Below are 19501 nucleotides of genomic sequence, written 5' to 3' on the forward strand. Positions count from 1 at the left end.
GGGTGACAGCGCAGCACCGCCGGCTCGGCTTGTGTGTGGGTTTCCCTGCGCGCGCTGCAGGGGGCGAGACGCCGGAGCGCTGAGAGCGACGCACAGCCGAACTCGGCACAGCACTGAGAGACACGCGAGCCCGAGAGACGCGGAGCATCCAGCGGCGCATCGGCGACACGGAGCATCGGTAAACCTCAGCGAAGCACGCGGGGACCCGCAGCACCGTCCGGCCGCGGTTCTCCGCTCGGTGCGCGGCTGGTCCGGCGGTTAGCGGGTTAGCTTCCTCAGGCTAGCGCTGCTGCTTTGTCTGAGAGCGCACGCTGCCGGATCCGGCGCCCCCCGCTCGCCGCTCTCCGCCGGGCTCGCTGTTCCCCGTTTCCCCTCGGATCGCCCGCTGAACTACAGCCGCGGCCCTCGCTCGACAGGGCGGCCGGCCCGGACCGGCCTGGCCGCGCCGAGCGGGATTACAGCCCGCCGTGCCGTCCGCGACGTTAGCTTTAGCGTTAGCTCCGCGCTGTAAGTGCGTTGCGCTCTTCGCTTTCGCTTCTCTCCGCTGTAGAACTGCGCACTGACCCAGGCGAGCACCGCGGACCGTCCGCGGGGGCAGAACCGCCCTCTGTCGCTCACATCAGCGGGACGCGCGCCTTCCAGACCGGGCCTGGAGCCGACTTTCCGACCCCCCAGCTTCTGGTCCGAATCTCGCCGTTCCACCTTAAACGGCGCGGCAGTAACAGGCGACTCATGATGTTGGTGCTGCGCCGTTTAAGGTGGAACGGCGAGATTCCAGCGAGAAGCCGGAGAATCGACCTTTTAATCGCGTGGTTTCTTTGATGGACCGACCGCTTTTCTCCGTTTGGGCCGAACCGGCCAGCCGGGCCCGTTTCCCCTGTCCCGCTCGGCTCGGACCGGAGGGCTTAGCGCCGTCTCTCCGAGGGGAAGTGAGGCCTGAGCGCCGCCGAGTCTCTGACGGCCGCCCATTGTTCTCTGGCGCTCCCGGGCCCGGCCTGATAACGACCCCTGCGTTCCCCATGGGTTCTCCCCGTGTTCTCCCTGCGTTCCCCATGGGTTCTCTCTGTGTTCTCCCCATGGGTTCTCTCTGTGTTCTCCCCATGGGTTCTCTCTGTGTTCTCCCCATGGGTTCTCCCTGTGTTCTCCCCATGGGTTCTCCCTGGGTTCTCAATGTGTTGTTCCTGTGTTCACCATGTTCTCCCTGTGTCCCCCATGGGTTCTCAGTGTGTTGTTCCTGTGTTCTCCCCATGTTCTCCCTGTGTCCCCCATGGGTTCTCACTGTATTGTTCCTGTGTTCACCATGTTCTCACTATGTTCCCCTTCTGTTCCCCATGTCCTTATTTTCCCCAGTGTCTTCCCTTTATGTTCCCCTTGTGTTCCTGTTACGTTCCCGTTATGTTCCACTTGTGTTCCCCATGTCTTCCCTATGTTCTCCGTACATTCCCCATGTCTTCCTCTTGCGTTCCTCTTATGTTCCTCTGGTGTTCCCTTTATGTTCTATGTTCCTCATGTGTTCCTCTTGTGTTCCAGCATCCTAACCTGTCTACCTGAAAGAGATGGTGATGGAGAAACCCAGCCCCTTGCTCGTAGGGCGCGAGTTTGTGAGGCAGTACTACACACTCCTCAACAAAGCACCTGACTACCTGCACAGGTGAGTGGAGACGGAACGTTGTGGAAACCTCATCAGAAGGTGTTCTAACACCGTCTCGGCTCTTTAACTGGTACCGTGTGCTGTGTGGAGATCTGAAGACCAGAGATCATCACTGAGGGCTTCAGATCAGCTCGTTTCCCAGGGACGTCTCAGTCGGCCGCGTCTCCGCAGCACAGTGGACAGCAGGTCCAGTGAAGAGGCAGCGCCTGATTATAAACGAGCTTCAGGGGTTCCTCTGTTCTTTTACTCAGCGCAGGGAACCAGATACGTTCTGCAGATGGAGGTTAGCTGTGCACCTTCAGTTTAGGACCTGAATGTTATGATATTTCAGGACTGCTTCACGTCGTACGCATCACAGCATCGAGTCTTTTGGCACCCGATTAGATGGAACAGTCGAAACAGGACCTGTAGTATATAAACGGTATACATGTGTGTATAAATGCTACATAAACATGCTCTAATGGTACCGAACCAGCAGCTACAGTGGCTTTCCTCAGCGTTTTACAGTCTGCGCTTCATCAGGTCCAGTTAATCAGGCCTAATTACGCCCATCTCGTGATCAAGCGTGTAGCCGGTCAGTGTTTAAGCCCTGATGATATCCAGGTCATGCTCAGAAACGTGGACTGTGACGATCGATTACAACACCGATAAAATATTGTCGTGTTGCCCAGCGCTACTTTAACAACAGCCACAGTACTTTTGGGCGACGATGCCCCAAATAAACCATCGACACTCCTGCAAGACGACTACACAGCAGCTGTGTGTTCAAAGCTCCGCTCGTCATGTCACTTTTAATGAGGTAACCAATCAAAAAAGAGAAACTGCACTGGAGAGCGAATGTTGCTGAGGTAACTGCTCACCTGTTAGCGGCGCTGAGGCCAGAAGATTTTAGAGCGAGGCTGAAAACCGGTCTGTTAACGCTGCAGGAGGAAGTTCGGGAACACTGGTACTTACAGCCGGACGTGGTGACTGTGGCGAAGGTCTGTCGTGAGCTCGGTTAAAAAGGCTCGTGTCTTGCGTTCTGTTGTTTATTTTAAGGCCCACTTTTAACATTTGTGCAGTTTTATGCCCCAGAATTCGTCTCTACAGGACTGTTTTCCAGCCTCTCCTTCTCTTGGACTTGAACAGGCAGTTTTTAATACTGTGCCTTTAAGTCTGTATGTAAATGAGCTCAGTTCTGATTGGTGCCCTGTGTTGAGCCTCATTCAGAAAGCAGTCTAGGCGCAAACACTCCTTATGACCCTAGCAGGAGAGGGCGGAGCTTTGTGTGTGAACTTTATGATGAATGGGTTAAAAGAAACGGTCCAAAATGACTTGGAGGAACATCTGGTTCCATTGACTAACATTAAAAGTAGAGCAGGCTTTTTCCTTCTCCTGGGAAGTTACCGTTTTGGAGATACGAGGTTTCGCTCCGACAGCAGCGACATCCAAACCGGACTGTTCTCTGTGATTCGTGTCCTTTAAATGCGCCTGTCTGTTCTACTCGGTCTCTCAGCGGCTTATTGATATTTAACCCTTTACTGCAGGCGCTATGAGAGGGATTCAAGAGGTCAGTTTATCTGATAAAATGGTCCTTGATTTATTTATTCAGACACAATTAAATTAAAAAACAAACAAAAGGGGAAAAAAAGTGCCTCCTGGGGTCCTTTTGGATTATGTTGCCTTGAGGCGACATTATACGACAAAGGGGAAAAATGATATAGAGCCGTGTTCCCTGTAGTGTAGTGTAGTAGTGAGGCCTGGCTTGTGACTGGCTAAATCCGTTCCACTGTCGCACAGTAGCCACGTTTACATGCAGCCCAGTAATCCGTTAATAATCAGACTAATAGCTCAATCGGGAATAGAATACAGCCATGTGAACACCTCAGTCGGAATTGTCTCCTCCGATTGAGGCCATTTGGAATACAATTTTTATCTGATCGAGGTGGCTAATCCTATAAATATCCCATTAAATAGCAGAATAATATCCGTGTAAACGCCTGAATCCGATTACATTCCCTATCGGAAAGTTTAATTCCGTTCTGCCTGAGCGTCGCGTCACAGTGAGAGTTTATCCCGTTCAACACGGCGGAGCAGAAACTGGTCTGCAGAGGAGACGAAGTTCATGCTCTGATCTTTAAAAGACGGCGGTGGGACGGACGTCCAGCTTATGCGTCTCAGAGCACGACGTCTTCCTCTCGGCCTTCTTTAATAAGGACGTCTGAAGGACGTTTTCCTGAGTCTGACGTCATTTTAAAGCAGTTAAAAACACAATCACTGCTCACTGCTGCTCATCTCACTCTGACTGGACTCGTGATGCTGGTTGTCATGGTAACGTTTACTCTAAGCGGTTCTCCACATGCGTGTAATTTTTGGATTGAATTACTTGTCGTGAGCATGTAAACTGAGGTTTTCATCAAATTGTTGAGTAGAGTGAGAATAAACACCTCAGTCTGGATCTCTCGTCTGATTGTATTCAATCGGATTGGCAAAAATATTGTCTTTGTCTTACCACAAAAAAATGGATATTTTGCCCACTACCATGGTTGTCTGACCAAGTACATGCTTTTTATTGACCTCCTCAAACACATCTGTTTATTGTTACCCCCACTGGTGTCTTTAAATGTGTGTACTGTTGTTGTAAAGGGGGGAAATTGAGTGTTGCCCTGAGGCAACATTGTGCAGTAGAGGGTCAACACTGCTCCTCAGAAATATGGACGATGTTGGCGTCTCTCGTACGTTTACTCACTGAGTCCGTCAGAAAAGCGAAAGTGAAAGGGACGATTATTACGGCGTCATACTTCATAGTCATGGCATCATCGGCTCTCGGTGCCCTGCGGTCATATGACCACGAGTGACGCGAACGTCGGGTTCATAAACTCTGAAACCCTCTCCTGTGTCGAGTTTATTACAGGCCTTCAAGCAAATCCAGTCAGAGCCTTTTGACGTGATGCCTTTGCTTTTGTTTAAAAATTCTTTTACCCGATTGTCTTTTATCCTGTTTTTCTCTCAGGTTCTACGGCAGGAACTCCTCGTACGTGCACGGCGGTCTGGATGGCAGCGGTAAACCCGAGGAGGCCGTCTACGGCCAGGCTGTGAGTAGATGTTCCTCTGCGACGGGGGAACAGTGACCGTCGCTCTGTGAAGCTCTTTCTTCTCCTTTATTCTAAAAATATCCCCTCAGTCCGATTAACGGCGCCTGCAGAGCGGCCTGACGGGAAGCTACGGAAAAGGAGTGGGACACTGGAAAATTGGGTTTCCTCGTTTTTTCCCTTTTATCCTCAACGTAGTCGGTCAGTTTAGAGGCGTCTCTTCTTTGGCTTTACTGCTGCAGCTACGAGGCCAAGAAGCTGACGAGTGTCGGACGTTTCCAGCGGCTATTCAGTGGTTCTTGGTAAAGGCAGTGTTTCTGTTCAGAACCTCTGTGAAAATGGTTCTGTGCAGCACCAGAAAGGGTTCCTCTAGACACGGAACATTTTCACAAAGGTTCCACACAGAACCATTTGAGAGCTGTGGGAACCAAACCTTCCATCTTCACGATGTGACTTTGGAAAGCTGTGAAAAACGTTCTCACCGCTGGTTATGGGTGTTTTAGTAAGAGCAGGCGGATCACGTCCGTGTTTGTCCTCCGCGGCGTCTGAGCGCGGAGGCCCTGGACGAATAAACTCTCCTCGTTGGTTCACGCTGTACGTTAGGGTCACTCTCTCGTTTCTCCTGTAAACTCGCCGTTTGGGAGGCGTCTGTTTTTCTTCGTGCGGCGACGAAATGTAAACAACGCTTGTGATCTATTAACTCTCTTGGATACGGTGGCGTTTCCATGGTTACGGGCGTGCTGGGCAGCCGTGCCCTGTCCCGGTGGACGGACGTCAGGGAATCTGACCCCTGATCAGACTCAAATATTTACTGGCGTGGAGTGTCCAGCCGCTGCCAAGGCCTTTCAGGCTCTCGTACTGAGATCAGGCGCTCTCGGGACGGCGCTTCCCTCTTTCATCTTACCTGGCAGTCAGCGTGAAAAGCCTGAGTGAGCAGGTCTGAGATGCTGGTTCGCTGGACGGCGCTCTGACGAGCTGAAGACTTCGACAGCTCAGAGACTTGGAGCTGCTGCTGTTCTGCGCTCGTCGTTTGAACCGACGCGGAAGAAATCTTCCGTAAAGTTCAGTGAATATGATATTCGGATAATCCGCACGACTTGTCCTTCTCCGGCTTTTCTGAAATCGGTTTTTATCGGTTTGTGATGTTAGTCAAGCGCTTCTTTCCTCTCTGAGCTCTGTGGCCTCTGCTGCTCATCACTGACACAACCCCGCAGTCCCGGCTGCCTGGCTAGGGTTGCAGAATTCCCCCGTGATGACAGACAGGGCTAAACGACTTGGGGAAAGTTTCTACAGCCTCTGGCAAAAATGATGGAATCACCACTCTTGGAGGAAGATCTTTCAGTGGTTTAATTTTGTGGAAAAAAATCCCAGAGACATGCCACAAAACCTTTTTTTTAAATTCCAGCCTTCTGGCTTTAAGGAAACAATAAAAAATGGAATAAATATAATTGTTGTAGTCGGTCACAGCTGTTTGTAGATCAAGTAGAGGAAAGAAATATGGAATCACTGAATTCTGAGGAAACTATTATGGAATCATGAGAAGAACACGGCACCATTAGTACTTTGCTGCACCACCTCTGGCTTTTCTAACAGTGTGAATTCTCTGAGGCGTGGACTTAATGAGGAAGTGTTCATCAGTCCGTCTCCAGCTGTCTGTTACTGCTGTTGCCAGATCAGCTTTGCAGGTTGGAGCCTTGTCACTGACCATTTTCCTCAATTCCCACCAGAGATTTTCAGCTGGATTGAGATCTGGGGTATTTGCAGGCCATGCCGTTGACGTGTTTTCTTGAAGGAAAGTTTTCATGACCTTTGCCCTGCGGCAAGATGTCATCCCCACCAAACGTCCTCTCAGCTGATGGAATTTCCGTGTAGACTTTGCCGTTTATTATTGGCATTCATCACCTCCTGCCTTTACCCGACATGCCGTCCCAGATCATCAGTGACTGTGGAAATTTGCACATTTTCTTCAGGCAGTCATCATAAATTTCATTGGACCGGCACCAAACAAGCTCCAGCATCATCACCTCGACCAACACAGACTCGCCATTCATCACTCAAGATTACTCCGGTCATCCACGGTCCGTGACTACTTCAGCCCACTGTGACCTCGTTCTTCTCTGTTTACATGTTAATGACTGCTTTCCTGGATATAGATCCCATTTCTTACAGTTCGGTCACAGACACCGGCTCCCGTTTCCGCCCGTTTGTTTCGTTGGGCATTTTCAGTTTTCAGGACCTCGTGCTTTGAGTTTCCTATCCTGACGTGTTGATGTTTTCCTTGCTCTACCTGTGTGCTTCCCTTTTACAACCTTCCCATCTTGTTTGGACTTGGTCAAGATTTTAGACACAGCTGACTGGGAACAACCAGCATCTTTCACGACATTTCATGATGATTTACCTTCTTGAGGAAGTTTTATAATTCTCTCCTTTGTTTCTACTGACATCTCGTGTTGGAGCCACGAGTCACGTCAATCCACTTAGTGCCGCAGCTCTCCAAGGTGTGCGCACTCTTTTCTAACTCGACTAATCGGCAGATTTAATCTGATCCAGGTGTTTGTTTTAGAACTGCAGAGCGATTCCATAATATTTTCCTCAGAATTCAGTGATTCCGTATTTTTCCTCTACTTGATCTACAAACAGTTGTGACCGACTACTACAATTATATTAATTTCTTTTTTTTATTTTCTTAATGCCGGAAGGTTGGAATTTTGAAAGGTTTTGTGGCACGTCTCTGGGATTAACTTTTTTCTACGGAAAGAGTGGTGATTCCATCATTTTTGCCAGGGGTTGTAATTATGAATTTTCAGACTATTGCAACTGATTATTTCCTAGAAATTGAGGTCCGGAGTTTTAGTCCAGATCATCCAGTCTTCTGGCGGGAGGCTCCAGGACGTTTAATAGAGCATTTTAAAACGGAAAAGCCGTTGGAGTAGCTCTGTATGAAGTCGCGCTGCTGTGCGTCGGGATTGATCAGGTTTGTGTCGGTTTATGATGTTGGTCAAACAGCGCATTCGTTTCCTCTGCTCTCCTCCGTCTGACACAGTCTCAGCAGCCTGGTTAGGGTTGCCAGAAGCAGCGGAATTCCCTTGGATTTTAGTAGCGAGGATGCAGCAGTTCACAAAATTCAGAACGTAAATTAAGTGACGTCTCAGTTCTTCAGTGCGGCCGCGATAAGCAGTGCCTGAAAACGTTCCGTAGGTTGGCGCGGTGATATTAAGGTGGATGTTTCCACTTTTAGAGCCTTTATCATCAGAGAAGTCAAATATTCCAGCGTAAAGCTGCTCAGACGAGTTTAAACCGAAAACTGTAACCGCTGCCCTTTCGGCCGCAGTGCTGGACCCGTTTCGGATCCGATGGCGGTTATTAAAGTCTGCGTGTTATTAGGTTCTCTAAATCCCTGAGTAGTCTTGGTCTGTTCCAGTACTGTGATCTGAACGATCCTGTAACAGACCGGCGGACCGGCACTGCTGGGAGCTTTGATGGAGTGAATCTTCGTGCCGAGGTTATTGTGGCTCTGAGGTTCTTGCCTGTGTCTCGTTTGGGTTTTCCGTTCAGTTCCAGGCCGTTTGAAGAGTGAACTGTTGGTTTCCTGAGTTTTGGTTTAGACCGTGTTTGGGTTTTAGTTTGTAGTTGAGCGGAGCGAAACGCTTTGGGAGCGATGCTGAAACCCAATACGTGCTGAAGGGGTTAAATATTCTTATTAAAGATTTATTTTAAAAACTGCGGCCGGAGGTTCGACTTTAACGTCACGTCTTCTGTGAGTTTATCGGCTGGCTGTACAGCAGAAATCTGTCTGGCTCGTGTCAACGCGGAGTTTCCCTTTATCTGATTACTCGGGCGTGTAAACGTGTTGATCTGATTACTGACTCTGATTTTCTGCAGTTATGGGTCGTTAAGTGCCTTTAATCACTGCACTGCGTTTTCTTCCACCTTTTGTAGTGATTGTTTTTTGTTAAGGGGGCAGTGGTGGGCTGGAGGTCAGGGGAACTGGCCCTGTGACCGGAAGGTTGCCGGTTCAATCCCCAGTGCCGACAGTTCATGACTGAGTTGTCCTTGAGCAAGACACCTAACCCCCAACTGCTCCCCGGGCGCTGCGGATAGTGCTGCCCACCGCTCCGGGCAAGTGTGCTCACTGCCCCCTAGTGTGTGTGTGAATTTCCCCGGTTGTAGGATTAAAAATGTATCACTTAACTTAACTTAACCCTGACGGTGGTGTGGGTGTGTCTCTGTGTGGGTGTGTTTCAGGAGATCCATAAGAAGGTGATGTCTCTGCAGTTCAGTGAGTGTCACACTAAGATCCGCCATGTTGACGCCCACGCGACGCTGGGGGACGGCGTGGTGGTCCAGGTGATGGGCGAACTGTCCAACAGCGGTCGTCCCATGAGGAGATTCATGCAGACCTTCGTCCTCGCGCCTGAGGTGGTCTCTCTGTCTCTCTCCCTCTCTCTCTGTTTCTCTGTCTGTTTCTCTGTCTGTTTCTTCTTATTTTATCAAAGGTGACAATCAAGTGTCACACCTGTTGCCTAGCAACTGACCATAAGCGCCCCGCTAACCATAAGCAGCTAACCTTGGCTACCTTCACTGATTTAAAAAGGTCCAACAAAACTGAAGCGCCCCCTGCCGTTGATCAGAGCGTCGCCCGCTCCCCAGTTTCAGTCTCCATTTCCCAAACACTTTAGCTGAGCGCGCTAACGTTCCTCCTCCTAATAAACAGACACCCGTTTAGCTCCGCCTCCTCATTATTCACCTCCATCACTGTAATACTCCATCATCTACATTAACACAGGAAGGAGATCAGAGGGGCGGTGGAGTTCGAGTCGGCAGCGTCTGAGATGTTTAAAACGCAGAGTTAGAAGAGAAAAACATCTCCCATCTGGAGTTAATGAGGAGATAATCTGGAATAGATTTCAGAGTTAAGGTGGTTCTGTGATACGGCTCCTGAGGTTCTCCTGCAGGCTGAGTAGCCGTTGCGCAGTAAACGTGTTTATTATATTTATGACGTTACAGAAACAATTTTAAATGCATTTGGTTTTGTTCCTGAGTCATGTACAGTTTACAGACGGCTGTCAGAGCTGCTCTACTGAGAGGAGTTGAAGGCTCTAATCTCTCTCTCTCTCTCTCTCTCTCTCTCTCTCTCTCTCTCTCTCTCTCTCTCAGGGCTCAGCTGTGAATAAGTTCTACGTGCACAACGACATCTTCCGCTACGAGGAGGAGCTGTTCGGAGATTCGGAGGCGGAGCTGGGAGGTAGTTACTCTATACGCACAGTCATTAGTGACGTTCAGAACTGGTCTGTTTGTCTTGGGCTCTGTGTTCGTCAAACCTGGGTTTAGTGTAGCACCGAGAAAGTGAGGCAGTGAGTGGCGTCTGAATTATTTAAATGTTTCAGATCATCAGACTTGTCTGAAAAGCCCACCCGTCTGTGTGTGTGTGTGTGTAAGACTTGAGTGGAGCTTTTATAATAAAAACCTCTTTAATAACGTTTTTCTTTGTCTCCTGTAGAGTCTGAGGAGGAGGAGGCTGAGGAGGAGCAGGTGGAGGCTCACGCCTCTCCTGAACCTACTCAGGACTGTTCTGCTGGAGCTGCTTACTACGAGCCTCCTCCGGTCAGGTACACACGCTGCTGCGATATTTACTCCTCGTTTATTTTTATGGCTTTTTTCTTTCGAGCCGCCTCTTTTCTCACCGCCGCTTCTTCCTCGACTGTGTCCCACAGTAACGGAGTGGAGGAGCAGCAGGAGGAGGTGGTGCCAGAGGCGGAGCCTGAGGCTCAGCCAGAACCAGAAGCCAGTCAGGAGGCAGAGGTGGAGCTTAGCCCAGAGGCGGAGCTGCAGGTCGAGGAGGCGGAGCCTGACGTGGAAGAGAAGCTTCCAGAAGAGCCGGAGGAGAAAGCCCCCACTCCTGTTCCAGCCCCAACTCCGCCCCCTCAGACGCCAGAGCCACCCAAGGTCAGACAAACGCACAGACAGGTTTGGTGTGAAACGGGTCAGACGTCTTTACAGTGGTGGTGATGGGAACCAGGCGTCGCCATGACTACAACACAGATATAGACACTTTATTTACCATCCAGAACCACCAGAGAACCTACACGAGTCTTCTGAGCTTATATGGAATGTTGATGATGGAAAACAGTGGAAAATCTGGAATAATGAGTTTTCTTTGGGGACTATTTTGCCGCACAGCGCCCTGCATGTCTCCCTCCACCATGAATGGAGTTGAAGTTCTCTAAACTCTCATAAAACAGCGTCTCAGTCATCAGGCAGTGAATTCAGAACCAGTTCATGTAGGAATTTCTGTAGGAGCTTTTAGATGGACGTCTGGTTCCCATCACCCCCACTGTGAGGAGCTTTTAGAGGGGGACGTCTGGTTCCTATCACCACCACTGTGAACAGCTCTGGGAGGGTGGGTGGTGGGGCTGAGTGAGTGAGTGAATAATTGAGAGTAGTGTCTCATTGGTGCATCATCCCTGCAGACCTTCTCCTGGGCTTCAGTGACCAGTAAGAATCTGCCACCCAGCGGAGCTCTGCCTGCTTCTGGAATCCCCCCACACGTGGTTAAAGCCCCCAGTGTACAGGTGGGTCTCACGTGGGTCATTATAGTGTGACCACTCACGGCTCAGGCAGTGCTGGGTGGAGTCGGACTTCAGTATTGTGATGGTTCTCATGCTGGAACCTGCATCTGACGAACGGTTCTCACCACACACTTAAAGATGGTTCAGGGGTTCTTTAGTGAAGAAAATAGTTATGTATGAAACCTTCAGTGCTCGGAGAACCCTTTCCATCGTTAAAGGATTCTTTCAGTTTATTTAATTGTTTTATTTAACTGTCCTAATTAAATTTCTAATTAGGTTTTTAATTGAATGATTTCTCCTTTAAATTAGCTTTAATCTTGTTATATTATGGCTTTAATGTCTTTTTTTATTCATCTCTGTCTTCTGACTCTGTATCTTCTCCTTTCTAAAGCACGTTTAATGACCGTGTGTGAAAGGTGCTGCATAAATAAACCTGCCTTACCTTCAGGTTGATCAAAGTGCTGAAAGGCCAAAAAAGGTTCTTTGTTCTGTTGTTATTAGGCTTGTTACAGTAGAAGAACCCAGTTTGGTGCAATTATATAACTATGAACAACATGTTCTCCATCCGTCTGAGGAACCATTTCACGAAGCGAAGAGCCCTTTAATTGTGGAAAGCGTTCTGAGTGTTCATGGTTCTATATAGAGCAGTTTCTTTAGAGAACCCTTATTTTTAGGTGACTAGGAAAGAGAAGTTCCTGTAACCTGTTAATGATTCATAATAACTCTCTTACCCCCCGTCCTCTCTGTCTCAGCCCCGTGTGGAGGTGAAGCAGGACGCTCAGGCTCCACTGCCGAGAGACCAGCGGCGGGAGAGGCCTGGATTCACTCCACGAGGACCCAGACCAGGTACAACACAGCGCCCCCAGCAGGAATTAGTGTTACGTCAGTCAGGAGGTTAAAACTGGTTGATACCTGCACCATTTACAGGCGTCTAAAGCTCCAGACAGGTGGTCAGATACCCTCTCGAGATGGCTGTTAAACACTGTGTGTGTCTTTAATAATCATAGCTTTGACTCTGGTGCTGAAGACGTGACCCGCAGGCTGGTGATGGTGCGATCGATGCCATCGTCTTAAAACGCTCCTTAATCCGAGCTTAAACTTTAACCCAGTGCTAGTCCGAGCTGGTCCCCTCTAGTCCGCAGACGTTTGGGTCAGCCGGAGTCGACTGACTCAGATTTACAGCCTCCCGATCGTGTTTCAGACCAGAGTTCATCAAATGTGTCCATCTCGACCCGACTGAGCGTAATCTGGTGTAAACTGATCAGTGACTCAATCTGAGCAGATTCCTGCAACAACCAGTGAAAACCGAGAGCGCAAAAGAAGAAAATGCAAACGGTAAACAAAAAGGGCAGAAAGTCTCTCACATGCGGGGCGAAGCTTTTTAATGAGCAGAGTTCGTTTATGAACATTTAAAACTCTAAAAATACCAACTGACAATTTTTAAAATCCACTGAAACATGTTTACCAGTTTACTGGCAGCAGCAGCCGTTTGTTTATTTGCGTGTCTCGGTATCAGGAGGAGTTCGCTGAGCTCCGTTCAGCTGAAGGGTCGTATTGTGTGATCCCTGAATGTTCAGTGTGGGTCTCCGATATTTCGGTCGCGCAGAAAAATCTGCAAAAGCCGGCGTGAGACGCCCCGTCTGCCGTCATCTGTTTGGACTTGTAAAGGTGCCTGTAGAGAGTCATTTATATCACTGGAAGGTTGGAATTTAAGTTGTTTACTTTATGGAGTTGTTTGGCTAGTTAGGGTTTGTTTTCCCCCAAATCACGGAAAACGGCGCTGAGGGCGTCACGCATGCTGCAGATAGAGCCGGGTACCAGTGTTAAAGGATACTGGAGCGTTCAGGTTGGTTCTTAAGCTCTTTACAGACATGAGGGGCGATAAGAAGCTTGTTTTCTTTGTTTTTTACTCTATATTCTGATGCGGGAGGTGATGTGCAGAACTGCAGTAACTACAGAGGTATAAAGTTGATGAGCCACACCATGAAGGTATGGGAAAGAGTTGTTGAAGCAAGGCTAAGGCGAGAGGTCCAGATCAGTGAGCAGCAGTTTGGTTTCATGTCCAGAAAGAGCACCACAGATGCAGTGTTTGCGTTGAGAGTGTTGGTAGAGAAGAACAGAGAAGGTCAGAAGGAGCTGCATTGTGTCTTTGTGGATCTAGAGAAGGCAGATGATAGGGTGCCAAGAGAGGAACTGTGGTACTGTATGAGGAAGTCGGGTGTAGCTGAAAAGTATGTTAGGGTGGTGCAGGACATGTATGAGGATAGTGAGACAGTGGTGAGGTGTGCAGTTGGAGTGACAAATGGTTTCAAGGTGAAGGTAGGGTTACATCAGGGATCAGCTTTGAGCCCCTTCTTGTTTGCAATGGTGATGGACAGGTTGACAGATGAGGTCAGGCAGGAGGCTCCATGGACCATGATGTTTGCAGATGACATTGTAATCTGTGGTGGCTGGAGGTGACAGGAGGCTGAGCTGGAGGTGGCGGAGATGAAGATGCTGAGATTTTCGTTGGGAGTGACAAGGATGGACAAGATTAGAAATGAGCAGATCAGAGGGACGGTGAAGGTGGAGCAGTTTGGAGATAAAGCCAGAGAGGCCAGGTTGAGATGGTTTGGACATGTGTTGAGGAGGAATAGTGGAGATATTGGGCAAAGAATGTTGGAGATGGAGCTGCCGGGCAGAAGGAGAAGAGGTAGACCTCAGAGAAGGTTTATGGATGTAGTGAAGGTGGACATGGAGATGGTTGGTGTGAAAGTAGAGGAGGCAGTGGATAGGGCAAGATGGAGGCAGATGATCCGCTGTGGCGACCCCTAAAGGGAGCAGCCGAAAGAAGAAGATTCTGATGCGGGGGGTCACCTCTGCTCTGTGAGGGGACTGCAGCGTCTGTTCCTGCTTATGACACCGATGCGTAGACAAACACCGTCTAAGCCGGAAGCAGCCGAGTCGGTTCTCGCCCGAGTAGATGAGGCATTACTGTGGAGCAGCTGAACGAGTCTGTGAATGATTCACGCCTCCAACAGCGGCAGCACTGCATTCCTGTCTGTCTGTCTGTCTGTCTGTCTGTCTGTCTGTCTGCCTGCCTGCCTGCCTGCCTGCCTGACGATGTTAATGGTCAAACCTGTTTGACTGACTGTGTTCTGTGTCCTGGTCAGATGGAGCTGCGTCTGAGGCTCAGGGAGGAAAACCCTACTTCGGCTTCAAAGGTGAGTTTGAGTCAGAGTTCTGCTCTGATCGGACTCTAAAAACATGGGCAGAAATAAAACGGTGCGGTACAGAAGGAGAACCGGCACCATCGTGAAGCTCCAGCTGAGGATCTTCGTATTAATGATCGCTGTTAATGATTAATTTGCCTTTTCTTGTTCATTCTGTTCAGCTGTCGCAATAAAAGCCAAAGGGGCCCAGGCTTTACCAGCCGTTCTGCCTGCTGGCTGTGTTAGTACTGAGTGCTGGTTCTACTGCGTTCTGCACTGAGTCAATATATATCGAAACACTCATCCTGCTACACTCAAAGATGGTTCTCCGAGGGTTCTTAAGAAAATGAGTAACGTTTAGAGGGCAGCGCTGGTCAGGGTTTATTTGTTAGTTGGGTTGCTGATTCTAATGTTCTCAGAACATTAGAACCCTCTTTATTAGAGAAAATGGTTCTAGACAGAACCATGAACACTCAAAGAAGCTGTTGCACGATTAAAGGGTTCTTTGCATGGCGAAAGGGTTCTTCAGATTGACAGAAAACGTGCTTGACATCGTAACAATTGCAGCACCCTTTTTGGTGCCATCTAGAACCATTTGCCATCAGTCTGATGAACAGTTTCACCATGTAGAGAACTGTTTAATCAAGGGTTCTTGGAGCGTTCTTAGTTCTATATAAAACTGTTTTGCTACTAAAGAACCCCTGGAAGAACCATTTTTAGTGTAGCGTCATTAACAACACAGCTAAGGCACAAACCCTCATCAGCGCTGCTCTCTGAACACGTCAGAGCGCCAAACTTAACCCGTCCCGGCTTTTTGACCCACGAAGTTTCAGTTTAACTGCCTGTAGCGTCGCAGTGGGACTGAGCTCTGACGCCCTGAGGGCGACTGCAGGCAGAGTAAAGGACTGTGGTCAGGAGATGAGGTGAAAACTCTTTCCGGTTAGGCCGGTCAGTTTTCATATGAAACATAATACAGATCACACAGTTCAGATTGTCCAGGTTCTCACACACACACACACATACACACACACACACACAGAGCCGAGTTATTTTAGAGAAACAGGAGAAAATCAAACGGCTAAAGATAAATGAGGGAAGTACGACAGCTCAGTCGCTCTGCGCTGATCAGTGTCTATAATGTGTAATTGATCCCATGCATGCAGTTATTAGTCTGTTATAACCACATTTATGAATGGCCTTTAACACAGTCAGCCTCCTGAACTGAATGGAGGGTTTCAGGTTCTGCGTTCTGTAATGGACCGCTGTGTGCGGCACTGAGTGGATGGATGTGCTGGACTGCGTGTATCTCTATTGATTTATTGCTTCATTGATTGATTTCCAGGCCGTGGTGAATCTGAAGGCGGGGAGTCTGAAGGCCGTCGGTCCGTCCGTTACCCGGACAGTCACCAGCTGTTTGTCGGAAATCTTCCTCACGACATCGACGAGGGGGAGCTGAAGGACTTCTTCATGAGTAAGAACTCTTTACAGCGTCTGTGTTTACATGCAGAGATGTTCCCCAGTCCGATTAATACGTTCCCATTACAGATCAAGACTGAGGTGTTGATTCTCACTCTACTCAACAGTCTGATGGAAATCTCTCTTTACATGTTCTCTGCAAGTAATCAGATCCAAAACGATGCATAGAGAACCGCTAAGTGTAAGCGTTACCATGACAACCACGAGTCCAGTCAGAGTGAGATGAGCAGCAGTGAGCAGTGATTGTGTTTTTAACTGCTTTAAAATGACGTCAGACTCAGGAAAACGTCCTTCACACGTCCTTATTAAAGAAGGCCGAGAGGAAGACGTCGTGCTCTGAGACGCATAAGCTGGACGTCCGTCCATACCATAATTATTTAGGAGTGTAGCATACATACCAGAAACGTTAGAATTAGCAACACGGCTAACATTTAAACTCCAATCATGTTTTAAAGTATGTTAGACTTAATCTTAACTATATAGAATGTCATTGTTATTAATATGAAAATATTTCAAATAGTTTTACGAGGAAGTTTAGAATTTAAAAATTCGGGGTTGAGGTCACTTCCTGCCGCCCCAGATTGAACATCCTCACCGTCTCAGGATGTAAAAGGACTCAGGTCAGTGTTTCTCCTGGTGCTGATTGGCTGCGTTGTGTTTCTCAGCGTTTGGTAATGTGGTGGAGATGCGCATCAACACGAAGGGCGTCGGCGGGAAGCTGCCCAACTTCGGCTTTGTTGTCTTCGACGACTCCGACCCTGTGCAGAGGATTCTGGGAGCCAAGGTGGGAGAAAATGTATTACTGTGTTTTTTTTTTTTTTTTTTGTACCCTTTAAGGACTGAAATACAGGAACCACAAAATATACTAACTTCATAAACGGTCATATAAAAGAGCAAAACCATTTAGTCTTGGTGCCTGAGATTAAGATTAGGGAAAAATTAGGACTAGAAAACTCTCACTGCATATGAATGCGTATATATAATACATAAGGGACTTCATTATATGTAGACATTTGTAGTATGTAATAACATCTGATTAATGTATTTATATAGCAGCTGTCATACTTTAAAAATACCACTCAAAACACTTTACAATGCAAAGTAAAAGCAACAGAGGAAGAAGAGAAAGATAAAAATGCGATGCGTGGAGAACCGCTTAGAGTAAACGTTACCATGACGACCAGCATCCCGTGAGTCCAGTCAGAGTGAGATGAGCAGCAGTGAGCAGTGATTGTGTTTTTAACTGCTTTAAAATGACGTCAGACTCAGGAAAACGTCCTTCACACGTCCTTATTAAAGAAGGCCGAGAGGAAGACGTCGTGCTCTGAGACGCATAAGCTGGACGTCCGTCCCACCGCCGTCTTTTAAAGATCAGAGCGTGAACTTCGTCTCCTCTGCAGACCAGTTTCTGCTCCGCCGTGTTGAACGGTATAAACTCTCACTGTGACGCGACGCTCATGCAGAACGGACTGAAACTTTCCGATAGGGAATGTAATCGGATACAGACGTTTTAAAAGAGAGAAATAATAAGTAGGTCATTTTAATTACAATGAAGAAAAGCACAAAATGAAAATGTTAAATAAAAATGCAATAATAATTTAACGGAGTAAATAACTGAATAAACAGAACTGCTCGTTTGACTCTGCCGTTCCACCTTAAGTAGTGCCGTAGTTTCATTCTGCTTCCTGTCACTGCTGCACTGTTTAAGGTGGAACTGCATATTTGGCTAAAACACTGGCTGAGAGGAGTTAAACTTCAGCCTTGAGGTTCTCAGATTCATAACGGGGAAATGAGTTAACGGCGTTGATGGAAACTAGAGCGGTCAGTGTACGTCGTCAGTACCTTTAACTCCGCTAATATAGAAGCGATGCGCGTGTAAGATTAGATCAGACTATATTCTGAATAGCCTGTGAAATCTGATGTTTCCGTCTCTGCAGCCCATCATGTTCCGCGGCGAGGTGCGTCTGAACGTGGAGGAGAAAAAGACGAGAGCGGCCCGAGAGCGGGAGACCCGGGGCACCGGAGACGGACGCCGTGGAGACCGCGGCCCCGGCGGGCCCCGAGGCCCCATGGGGAACGGCATGGGCCGGGACGGGCGCGGACCCCCCTCCACCCGCGGCGGCATGGGCTCCGGCCGAGGCGGGGGCCAGAGCGGAGAGAGCAGGTTCGCCGGAGCACGCCGCTGAGGAGCGCCCCCTACGGATCCGGGACCCGGAACTGCGCTCTGTAATCACATCAATGGGCGAAAAAAAAAAACAACAAATATTTTTTTCTTTCCTTTTTTTGGCTTTTGGAATGTGACCCGGCCATCAGAAACCATTTGATGTGAAAAAGACTAAACAGAACTCACTCTCTCACACTGATAAAGGAGTCGTTTTTTTCCAAAATCTTCATCGCTTTCTTTTTTTTCTTTCTTTTTTCTTCGCAAAGAGAAAAGGAAAGGGGGGGCGTGGTTTATTTTCTGTAGAACAACAAAAAAAAAGATGAATGTCACGGACGGGGTTTCCTCATGGAACTGTCGACTCGCACATTTTATAACGGACATGAACATCAAAGCTTCAAAAAAAATCAACGCTCACTGTACAACTTATTTATTTTGTTAGTTAATAAAAAAAAACAGTGGTGGTGCCTTAAACTGTTCTCGCCCATTTTCTCTCTCTCTCCCCCTCTCCCCCTCTCTCTCTCTCCCCTCCTCTCTCTCTCTCTCGTCCTGTGGAAGACGAAAGGACTAAAGTCGTCAGGAGTGGAGCTGTTATCGCATTAATTAACTCATTGCAGAAGGCGGTCGGTCGTATGATGGCAAGGCAGTGTTACCGGTACTGATTCCTGATAATCCCAGATTAGTACTGTTCATGTGGAGTTTTTTATGTATAGATGTTTGTTTTTAGTCTGACTTTACGAGTAGCTGGTCGAGCAGCTTGCTGAAGCAGAGCTTGCGTACCTGCAGTATTCCGTACTGAACTCTTCTCCGTGTGCAGTTGATTTTCTACTTTATTTTTGTTGGTTGTTTTTTTCCCCTCTGATCTCTGAAACCACTCTGCACGGCCGTTTTCCGGAACAGGATGCTCTTTTTGATACAGAGTTCTGAAGCTTGGTTGTCTTGCACTTTCTCCTCCACCCCTCCACTCAAGCTTTGGTTCCACTCCTCGCAGTTCTTTTTTTATTTTGATTTTTCTGTTGCGTGGGTTTGGACCTTTACTCCCGTTTGGCTTCAGCAGGTTAAGTTTGAATGTGTTTTCAACTTTCAATAAACTACTGATATCTGCAACCGTGTCAGACCCCCTTCTCGTGTGTTCTCTGCGTGGTCTTCCTTTGGTTTTGTCCGCCGGTTCCACCAGGAAGGCTTCTCTACACGTTCTGCAGCGTCTTCAGGGTGGAACAGGAGTCCAGCTTCCTGCTGTTGATGTCTCAGGGCTTCCAGTTGGTCCTGTTTTAGACCAAGGAAACGTACTATCTTAAGAAGCTCTCCACCTTCTCCTTTGAGTTTTCCATTCCACCTCAAAAGTTGAGGCTGCTACTCTCAGGTGCCTGAAGGCCCCAGAA

General features: G+C 48.3%; 1 protein-coding gene across 2 annotated transcripts; it reads left to right on the forward strand.

Moving 5' to 3' along the window:
• Positions 1-19231, forward strand: zgc:56304 (uncharacterized protein LOC406683 homolog). 2 transcript variants are annotated; one of them, XM_017688252.2, is made up of 13 exons: positions 1-178; positions 1531-1651; positions 4644-4725; positions 8968-9141; positions 9880-9967; positions 10223-10331; positions 10437-10668; positions 11193-11294; positions 12044-12137; positions 14444-14494; positions 15825-15953; positions 16624-16742; positions 17896-19231. In XM_017688252.2, the coding sequence occupies exons 2-13, from the start codon at positions 1557-1559 to the stop codon at positions 18142-18144; spliced, it is 1524 nt and encodes a 507-aa protein (XP_017543741.1). In that variant the 5' UTR covers positions 1-178; positions 1531-1556; the 3' UTR covers positions 18145-19231. The 2 variants fall into 2 exon arrangements, with proteins under 2 accessions (XP_017543741.1, XP_037397277.1); XM_037541380.1 differs by lacking the exon at positions 1531-1651.
• Positions 19232-19501: the final 270 nt, after the last annotated feature.

The sequence above is a fragment of the Pygocentrus nattereri genome, chromosome 9, assembly GCF_015220715.1.
Source record: "Pygocentrus nattereri isolate fPygNat1 chromosome 9, fPygNat1.pri, whole genome shotgun sequence".
Classification (NCBI taxonomy): domain Eukaryota; kingdom Metazoa; phylum Chordata; class Actinopteri; order Characiformes; family Serrasalmidae; genus Pygocentrus; species Pygocentrus nattereri.